This window comes from Colletotrichum gloeosporioides (assembly GCF_011800055.1).
Source record: "Colletotrichum gloeosporioides strain Lc1 chromosome Unknown consensus_39, whole genome shotgun sequence".
In the NCBI taxonomy this organism is placed as follows: Eukaryota; Fungi; Ascomycota; class Sordariomycetes; order Glomerellales; family Glomerellaceae; genus Colletotrichum; species Colletotrichum gloeosporioides.
In genome coordinates, this window is record NW_025544684.1 from 398,081 (window position 1) to 407,955 (window position 9,875).

A 9,875-nucleotide genomic window follows, 5' to 3' on the forward strand; every position below is an offset into this window, starting at 1 on the left:
GGGTTTGCGCCGTACTCGGCCACGCCACAAGAGGTTACCATCACAGAGATCAATTACATCTATTAAAGAGAAAGTATAAGAATCCTTTCGATGCGCAGGTGGAGGGGACGGGCCAGATCCCTTGATTTCCAATTTTCGGCTGATCGTGGCCGCACATTCTAGGCTGACATCAATGTTGTTACCATTTGTGACCTCATGCGTGAGCAAAGATCGAATAAGTTCAAGAACCATACTTGTCACCGACGCACTGTATTGTCTTCCTTGAATGTCGAGAATGATAAGACTCAGCACAATCTTGCTGTTATGTTGTGACCCAATGTTGTAATTTATACGATTTCTCGCGTGTCCTGCAAAACTGCCAGGGGTAAGGAGAATTTACTACTGAACCCTCTTGCTTTCTTCATTGCAGCCCTCACGCCACTAATTTTGTCCCATTCGCAGGAGTGTCCGTTCTCCAAGCTCTTGCGCAGTAGCCTTAGGGGCGACGAGCTAGGTAATTACGCATTTCCCAGGCTGAGCCCTTGGTCCGAGAGCGCTAATGAAGAGTCCAATGAGGAGGAAATGAGGGGTTTCTTGCCCAAGTATGGCTCGTCTGGCTGGTGCCATCTCTTTGCCTTGAAATTCTCGAAAGACAAGAAGAGGTTCTGGAGAAGATCAGGCGACTTCACAGTACGAGAACATGTGATGGGGTGATAATGAATTCGTTGTGCCGCATTGGAGCAGCTCTACTGACCTGGTAGCATCCGCATCTTGAGGAATCCAATCAGCGCTTAGCTCAACATGGCGAGAGGGATCAGCTGCCTGGAGAGGCAATGGCGCGTTCAAGATAGCACAAGAGAGAGCTTCCAATATCCGAGTTCCTGAGATGGTGAGGCGCGAGAGCAATGGCGAGGGTACGGAAACAATACAGGTCATGGTCGGCCGACTTCATACTGTGGGTTCCTCAGCTTTAGGGTTGGATGACTCTTCATCTCCCAGATCCAGAACAGGACTTCTGTTTTATGCCGGGGTTACATTCGAAGTATTCACTAGTGAAACAGTAATGAATGAAATAGAGCTTGCCCCCGTCTAGGGAATCATCAGCCGATGAGGCTTCTCTCCATCCAGTCTGACCTCCAGCTTGTCCTCGTCCAGGTCGTGCGACGCGATGGCCACAGTCTCAGCCGTTACCTCCCTTGAAATGCGAATTTAGGCTCCGAAAACGTCTCCATCCCGAAAAAGTCCCCAAAGATACTGAATAAGTATCTAAATGGTTGCATCCGCCCCCCAGAAAGCCCAGGAAGTCCCCGGACAAAGTCCCAGGCATTTGATCAAAGGAATCTGCCTGAGTATGCGGAACGGTGTTTCGCTGCGACCCTACTCTTGCGCCACCATGTCATGCGTGCTTCGTCCGGAAATGCTTCATTGAGTTCAATCCGCCCACTGGCCTCAACGAAATCAACTCTGTCTCACGCCGCCGCTACATTCATCTTGAGCCCTCTCAACATCGTTCCCAGGTCTTCTGTTTTGAATGAGTGGAAAAGAAGTAATCAGCAGGAACTGACTGAGATGTTTCAAAAGCCTCGGCACATTCACTCGCAGTGCGATGTTTCCATGCCTGTGCTCGACTGACTCTGTTCACTTGTTCAACGCTAGCATCTGCGGAATGATTGCATTCTTGTTACTGAGCTCGATCCAGTCGAACGCATAATCGTTAAAGGCCCGTTTGGTTAGATCTTTCAACGTCTACTGCACCTTTGAGTTCACCTCAACAGCGACCGCCTACAGATATTTGCCATTTCTACCCCGAAGAAGACCGACAATGCCGGGCACGTCAGATGTTCTTACAAAAGTGCCTATACTGTTGATGGGCCCATTGCCGTCGTTCCATGAGCCAGCAGTGCTGGCCACTGGACTTGGATACCGCAAAGGACCGCCATCGAAGGCTTGACTGTTGGTGAACATGACCTGAGTCTTGCTGCCCACAAGGTAGCTGAGCTTGATATTTGCAAGGCTCTGAAAGTCAAAGTGGTCTTTGCCTGCATCATTTGGTCTGTAGAAGAAATTGTCGCTTGGAATAGCCTGGCCGATGAGCCTGCAGGCCTCCTGAGCCTTGCCATCGAAGAAATCGGCGTACGACAGATTGAAGATCAAAAGCTCTTTGACGAATTGGTGTTGATTGAGATAGTCCTTGATCTGGGCCAGGATCTCGTCCAAATCAGGCCGAAGGAGACCATGCTGAAAGGAGAAATGACTGTCAGTGTCCCAGTAGATGGGCGAGTCCAAGAATCAAAGTCCCCCGTGAAGCTGCTGAAAGATGTCTAGATCCACAGCTTGCGAGATACCCGATACCACCACTTTGAAGACGAGATCCTACACCTGGCCGATATGAAGTGAGCTGTTCGGAATGAACGGGAAATTGATGAGCCATGCGGTGTCACCATTGGGCACCTCAATAGGTCTCAATGCCCAGAAAAGTCCGATTTCATCGTACTGGATGCCGGCTGACTTGTCTCCAGCTCTGTTCTCCCAGTCTGCTTCCTTGTAAGGCAGGCTTGGGAGAGTGCCTCAGTGCCACTATCGTGTGAGCCGGGGAGACGAGTCTCTTGAAGTCTCTTACCCTGTATAGCGTCATCCTCATCCAAGTACTAGTGTGGACCAAAATGCCGGTACTAGGTGGGACTGGCTCATGTGCGTCCAGCGTTTTCTTTGGGCTGAGATCTGTCTTTGGCATCTTCTGCGAGGGGAGCTCGTTTCGTCCATTGATTTTCGAAGTATTGTTGAAATCGTCGTTGATGAAGGATATCAAGGTCTTGATATCCAAGATTAACAACAAGAAGGAATCGATGGGAGATCAGAGTAGTTTCGCAACCACCCAGAACTGAGCTGGAGCAGTAAAGTCGTCCAAAGACACTCGGAACCGTTCAGTCTATATGCTCAAAGGTGCAAGGCTCACGGTCAACCCCAGCATGATTGAGAACCCAGTGATGGAAAAGTTGAGACCATTCTTGCTACCGCCAGGAACATCAGCAGTGGCCGAAACAGCCGTAGTGTTGTTCAGCTTGAGAATGAGTTTGACATCGTAGACGTCCTGCGGGATTGGAGTTATGCTGGTGTAGGAGCAGTCCGCCGGATTCATATTGATGTTCTTGAGAGCGAAAATGCAACCTCTGTCAACAGCACTGAATGGCACCCTGTTGAGATAGTTGATGATTGCGGGCAAATCCGCGCCGAAGAAGTTGTTGACAAGTAGAGAAATGAGACCTGAACCCACGAAGAAATCCAGATGGAAGTTACCAGACGAATCTGGAGATGCCATGCCAGCTACCGTATATTAATCGAACTGAGTCATCCTGTCGCTGGTGTCATTCCGTGCCCTGCCAAGCTTGACATGGATCTTATGGTTGTGATTGAATCCCAGGTCGAAGGAATACTGGTCGGGGAACCAGGATATGTAGACATTCTGATTTTTGGAGCTACCAGCGTTAACGGGACCTTTCTAGAAGTTGTAGCTCATGTCATGGGCGTTCTAGATGTCGACGTGGACGGATGCAAGGAAATAGTTCCACATTGTCATGACCGCCTCGGCCGTTGCTTACAGGGTAGGGGTTGCACCTGGGCCTGGTCCCATGACAGCTGCTACATCCTGTGTGACTGCTGCATGATGGGCTGTGGCGGTGGCTTCCTTGAGAGGAGGACTGCCAGACTGTGGTACGGCCACGCCAACCGAGAGCGTTGCAGTAAAATCAGACATGATTGGTAGGAGTATTTGGGATGACATAGATGATAGTACTCCTTCTGCTGCCGTCGCTGCAACCCAAGCATGCCAGCGATGCATACCTTTAGACCCATGCCCGCAGGACGTGGCATTGCGCATCCAGCTGCGCTCGTGTTGGTATGACATTCGCATGTCAAGCATCTAGACCATTTGATATTCTGTGTTCCTACAAGCAGCTATAGCGGATGCACTTCACCTTCAGATATTTGTAATGAACCAGTTGATGGTATGCCCAAAGGAACAAAGCGTCGTTGATCTCCTTAGCGACCAAGACATGGGAGTTTTGGTTCCCGCTAGGTATATCCAGTATGGGAATACCCCCAGTGGGTAGAAGCGGGAGGGTTGAATACTCCCGTGTCTCGGTTGTCAAGGAGATGCGTAGGATGAGAACATGTCAGTGAAGGGCGAGGATTGTAATGATGCTCAGCGTGAAGGCTTCGACCAGGATTCGGACAGCATAACGATGTGGCAAAGACTCTCGAGTCTTCTTACCTCAATTCTGACAAGTCAGGACGCTCAGTCATCCAGCCAGCGGTGTTCAGCTGCTGTCCAAAATTCAAGTCATACACTGCTCCGGGAGACAGCTATGCATGTGGCTATGGCTCAGACATTCGACCCAAGCTCTGTGAGTCAGATCCGAAGGGCTTCGGAGACACCTGTACAACAGAACGTTGCGTTTAGGTCATTGGTGGCTGCCCCTGTCGCTTTACAAAGGACAACAAGATTGCATCCTTTCAATACCTGGCATGCAATGGCAACGACTCTGGGTCAGTACGCGACTCGCAAGTCAACAGCCAGAACTTCGATCAGCCAGATCTGGGGTTCGTGAACATTGGAGGAGACAATCAATCCTTCTTTGCAGGAGTTATTATGTCCTGCGATTTTCGGTATGCGGCAGAAGCATGCAAGACTGCGGCGAGAGGATCATGAATGGTCTGGAAAAGAGCTACAACAGTGTTTTTGCGGCGACCAAAGCAAAGGTCCAGCCGTCTACCAAGGTTGTTGCCACGAGCTATGCTCATGTCAACTCCCACGAATGCACCTGGCCGCCGAATCTACCAACCGCTTCAGGGAAGCAGAGAATGAATCAGCTGGCGCGAACCATGGACGACAAACTGAAGACTTCTGCTCATAAGGCTGACTTCCTGTATGTTGATGTCCACACGGTGTTTGAGGGCAACCGCATCTGGGATCCGACCGGCCAGGAGAGCGTCAAATGGTGGTTCCAGCTCACTGTGAGATTTGGATGAGATACGGTAACGAATGTTCGCTTGCGCACCCACGAGAAGATGGACAGAGGGGCATGCTCACGGCGCTGTTCTCAGCACTGGGTTGCTAGTGCGAGGATTTACACCGGAGAATCTTATCAGGCAGTTCATGTCGACTAGATGCTAAGCAGCACCAGCTCAAGAAAAGCTCCTTCTCAATAGGTGACATTCTCTCCAGAGTACACCATCACTGGAAACATGCTAGTAGCATGTTAGTAGCAACCAGGTTCTGAAAGGCATGTACTTCGCTCCCGAGACATTTTTCGTGTGTCATGCGACGGGTAGCCCGTCAATGAAGTTGCATCAAAGCCCCTCGCGATCATCAGCTTTGTGGCACGGCTCAAGCTTGAAGAAAAGGGAGGGTTTCCTCTTTCGAAGGGCCACTGGTTTGCTCCGTCAGGACATTCGACGAAAAGTCCATTTCCCGCCCAAATTCCCGATTGCCACGTCTCGTGCCAAACGTGTACTTCGTCTCGCCAGACATGACTTATATTCATGAGCTGAAGATACTGTTGACTGTGTGTACGTCGAAGGCGTGGAGAATCGTCGTCTAGAAAGTTGATGTCTGAATCCCGTAAGATGTATGGGGAGCGGGCGGTGGTGGCCTGCCGGGAGTAGGAGCCATCACATTGCAGAAACGGCAAGGGAGTGATCGGTTTCGTTTGCGCCACGTCGGCTTTCATTGAAGGAGCATCCATCGCGGCGGAACAGCTGCTTGGGGGATAGGCTGACCGTGACTTGAATGGGTGGCGGGCAGGTCGAAGAGGATAGGGCAGTTGGCGTCATCTAGTCTTCGCATTCCGTTTCACGCATCCCAGAAGGATACTTGTTGCAATCTGTCTTGGAGATGCTATCGTGACGGGAATTGTTGCCACAGGGACACAGAAACACAACGCTGGGAGTCTCCTGCAGCGGCGAGGTGGTTGATGGGGATGACCTCAGACCGCAGTATCTTCCAGAGAGTTGAAGGAGAAAGCACAGGGCGAATCCTCGCAGAAGGCATCTCGGTCCGCGTTCTTTGCGTTGCATCTTCCGGGCGTTGTGGGTTCGGGGTTCTTAACTTCTGCGGTGCCGAGTTCACGGTACCGACCTTGTAGATGGCGTCGAGGGCGCCGCTCGTCTCGGCCTTGGGCTCAATGATGAGCTGGTCGAGATCAAGGTTGTTGCTGTCGAATAAGCCACCACGTTGAAGATTGCTTGCAGCGGTCGACTGATGCTCCAGTGGCCAAACTGCACAGAGTTGGGGAAAGGAGGCGCGGGACATCGTAGAGCCGGAAAACGACCGCCGCTGATGAGCATGGCCGTCGTCGTCGTTGATGTGTGTCCTGCCAAGGGACTTGCGTCCCGGCTTGACTACCCCGATAGGTTCATGTCATGGCTTGCTGTCGACTAGCAGTAGTATCGGGAGCGGCGCCATGTTGGCGGCGTTTCCGTTCCTGACATGGTTTTGGGGGCGTGGGTGGCGCATCACATCGGTACGAACACGCGCAAATGGAGCTGGGACCGTGGGGTTGCAGGTAAATTGAACTTGTTCGAGATGTAGTTGACGGGAATGGAGGCATATTATTCTCGGCCCAAGAACCGCATAGTATCATAAGAAAGACAAACAGTGCCCAGCCGAACACCTCGCTTACGTGGTGTCACGACCTGGTACAATACAAGCATTCGTCCACCGATTTGTTCCCACAGGTCCTGGCGCAAATCTCCAGGACTTTTACGTTTGCCGGTCGGGCTCGCACCAAGTGCTGGCGATCACAGTCTCTCGAGTCTTTGGCGGCTGTGTAAATACTGCCAGTTTGCTCTGCTGGTATTGGAAGGCGCTGGTTATATTGGGCTTGGGCTCATCTCTCGTTCAGGAGAAAGACGGTCTTCCTGAGGCGAGTCGAGGAATCTCCTGCCCGGGGCAGCCCAGACAGACTCGGGAACCTTTGTCGACTTTGGAGCCTCAACGTCGACTGGAGTGGGCTTTGAATAGATATCGTTATCGGGAGCTTGGTCTGGAGTAGCAGCAGGCTGGGTTGAGACTGGAGCTTGCGAAGGTTTCAAGGATTCCTCGTGTTGACGCAAGGCAGCAGAAGGCAACGCAATCAGACGACGGCGATGACGAGCGACCGGTGTTGCCTGTGCTGTTGCTGGGCCCAGAATAGCAGCCTCTTGGAAGCAGCCTGGTCCATCTGCCCTCCAGGTCTCTCCGCGAATTGTCCCTTGGCTAATGACTTGGTAGCAGGCTATCCCGCCGTATCCAGCAATCCCTACTCGGACTCGGGTCCAACAAGATTACCAATGGGAGCGTCGGGACGTGTAGCAATGCAGAGCTTCGGAAGTACAGGGCCTAGATGAGCGACGCAGATTCGAAATCGGGGCGGGGTGGAGGTCGTGGAGTCATCTGGGGGTGCCGTTAGTAAGAATGCCGTAGCGATGGAGGGGTGTGGAGAGAACAATTAGGAATTGACCAACCTGCAGGGCTTGTTCTCTGCGTCGGCTCGAGACAACAGACCTCGTGGCAGACGGAGGACGAGGAGAGACACTCGGTCGCCGTGGAGCAGCGGGGACGCCGGAGTCTTGTCCGTGTCGACGACAATGCGAACGAGACCCTCTCCCAGGATACGCTGGTGGGCCCAGCGGGCATCCAACGGCTACCGAAGAACAGAAGCTGGCGCCAGGAGTCAAGCATGGAGGGTTCGCATAGATCATTTGGGTGGAGGGGGGCAGAGTGATTGTCGTCGAGGTATGTCGCCCATTCGTGAGCTGCTCGAGGAGAGGACTGCCTTGGGGGCGCAGGAGAGCCGAAGAGTGACTTTGGGCAGGGGAGGTTGTGCTCCAGGATCGGATCTCGCATTGGTGGACTGCTTGAATACACGCAAGTATCTCTTGCCAATAGAATCGGACGAAAATCGGGTCGAACTTGGCGGCTTCAGGGTTTTGTCGACTTCGGATGAGTGTGTTGAGATCCAACTCGCCCATCTCCGTAAGCCGAAGCTAGTTTCAAGGTGGCGACGACACTGGACGTCTCGTCAGCGTGGAAGTCGGGGCGGCCGGGCAGCTGTGGCTTGGAAGGAGTCGGCCTGAAGCGACGTGGAAGCATACGCTTCAATGCGTTTCGGAAAGGTGTCTCCTGCGCGGAATCATGAGAGGCGTCGGGCGGCATTGTCGCTGTATTGATCTGCAGCCTTTGATGGCAGGGTACGCATTCTGCAGTGTTGATCTGCGAAAATTTGGCGGTTTGTGTGTTGTTCTGGGGATTACTCACTGGCGTGTCTCACCTGGTCAAGAATTCGCAGATCAACAAATCAACAAGCGGGGTACGTACCGTGCCCAGAAATTTTCAGACCAACAATCGAGACCAACAATCCAGACCAACACCCCTCAATGTTGCCCTGAAGCACAGGCCATGGATATTTAGTACCCACCTTAGGCACCAACTGCGAATCCAAACGCCAGAATCAGCGGTTGGTCGACTCCAGAGGGGTCGCAACCATCCACGCAAGATCCTCCAACGAGCCGCCCCATCCTTCAGGATGTAATTTTGCGTGCATCACTGACGATATATGGACAGAGGCCATCTTCGATATATGTCGACGAGTTCGCAATGATGCATTGGCCGTCTTCATTTACCGGCATATGCTTCGTTCAATTGTCACTGCTGCAGCGTCGCGCAAGGTGGTGCTTGGCTCTTTTCCGACCCCCACTCCATGACACCAGGCAGTCTGCGATGCGCCACTGAGTTTAGTTCGACATCAAGACCACCTTAGGTCGGCTCGGCCCGTCCCGCTGCATGTTCGTCCCATGTTTCCCCAGGGGAACTCTGACGGCGCAATCGTTCGGGTGCGTCAAGGTGTGGCGTCACCATTGAGTATCCCCACGTATGCATCTCCGCCACGTCCCCTCCTTTGGTGGCTACACGTTCACTTACTTGTCTGGGTCATCTGTCCGTGTGCGATTCGCTCAGGCGAGGTGCGTGGATGGTGGATTTTCGTGGAGAACGATGGTCCCTACGTGTCCAGCTGCATCGCTCGCTCTTGGTCTTGGAGGTGCGGTCGGGTGCGGTCGGCCAAAAACGGACTTGACATCGAGTTCCAACACGTGCGGTAAATTGGCTACTTGCAATCCTGTACCCTCACCCAGCGATGGATACACCACGGAGAGCTAGATTAGTAGTCGTGTCAGCGATGAGGGACAAATGCCCGGTGGTGCATGTGGTGGTCGAGGGATTGCCGCATGATTGAAGGCGTCAGGCCGATTTCCACTTGGGCAGTGGGCGAGACTTCCTATCTTGATCCCGTTCTCTTGCAAGAACGAGATCGGCTGGTGCTGCTGATAACTGTGGAATCGGCAGCACTTCCCTTGGCGGATCACAGTGGAGTTGACAGGTGTGCAGGCCGCCGTCCCAGGAAATTGGACTGCGCCTTCTTGGCTTGGAGGACCGGACGGCACTGAAAGCAGCAGGAGGTCACTGAGAGAATTGGCAGTTGGTCCACGTCCAGCCGACACACCCACACTTACCTGGCTGGCGAAGGCCTAGGACGGAAGTGACGTCACACATACCATTGTGGCTTGACCTTGATGTCGATTTGGTGGCTTGATGCTGATTTTTGGTGGCCTGGTGATAGTTTGATGGCCCGATGCCGACTTTACCGCAGCCACCCCTTTGAGCCACCAAAAGAATCAGCATCGAGCCCCTCGTGCGGACCTTTTGTACTGAGACCAAAAACGGCATCGATCCTCTGAACAAGTTTTGTACGGACCAATGGCAGTCCGATTGGCTGCAGGGCCACAGGCACTCCACCAGCGACGGCACGCAGACAGTGAAGGCTTCACTCTTGAGCCGGACCGTTGATCCCGGTGCAGCA

The 9,875-nt window shown here is 52.9% G+C and overlaps 3 protein-coding genes and 1 pseudogene across 4 annotated transcripts; all 4 read right to left on the minus strand.

The window, feature by feature from the left end:
• Positions 1 to 793: 793 nt before the first annotated feature.
• Positions 794 to 1,211, minus strand: GCG54_00015414 (annotated as a pseudogene). The gene is made up of 3 exons: positions 1,204 to 1,211; positions 993 to 1,174; positions 794 to 932 (listed from the first exon to the last, which is right to left on the minus strand). Coding segments are annotated over exons 1-3 (329 nt in total).
• A 3,969-nt stretch (positions 1,212 to 5,180) lies between these two features.
• GCG54_00015415 (uncharacterized protein) lies at positions 5,181 to 5,723 on the minus strand (the record flags this gene model as incomplete). Its single annotated transcript, XM_045415199.1, has 2 exons — positions 5,181 to 5,215; positions 5,270 to 5,723. 2 exons carry the CDS (start codon positions 5,721 to 5,723, stop codon positions 5,181 to 5,183), a joined length of 489 nt encoding a protein of 162 aa, XP_045265013.1.
• Positions 5,724 to 5,875: 152 nt separating this feature from the next.
• Positions 5,876 to 6,289, minus strand: GCG54_00015416 (uncharacterized protein; the record flags this gene model as incomplete). The annotated part of the gene is made up of 1 exon (XM_045415200.1): positions 5,876 to 6,289. The coding sequence occupies one exon, from the start codon at positions 6,287 to 6,289 to the stop codon at positions 5,876 to 5,878; it is 414 nt and encodes a 137-aa protein (XP_045265014.1).
• Positions 6,290 to 7,112: 823 nt separating this feature from the next.
• On the minus strand, positions 7,113 to 9,573 carry GCG54_00015417 (uncharacterized protein; the record flags this gene model as incomplete). The annotated part of the gene is made up of 4 exons (XM_045415201.1): positions 7,113 to 7,234; positions 7,307 to 7,411; positions 7,523 to 7,661; positions 9,571 to 9,573. The coding sequence occupies 4 exons, from the start codon at positions 9,571 to 9,573 to the stop codon at positions 7,113 to 7,115; spliced, it is 369 nt and encodes a 122-aa protein (XP_045265015.1).
• Positions 9,574 to 9,875: the final 302 nt, after the last annotated feature.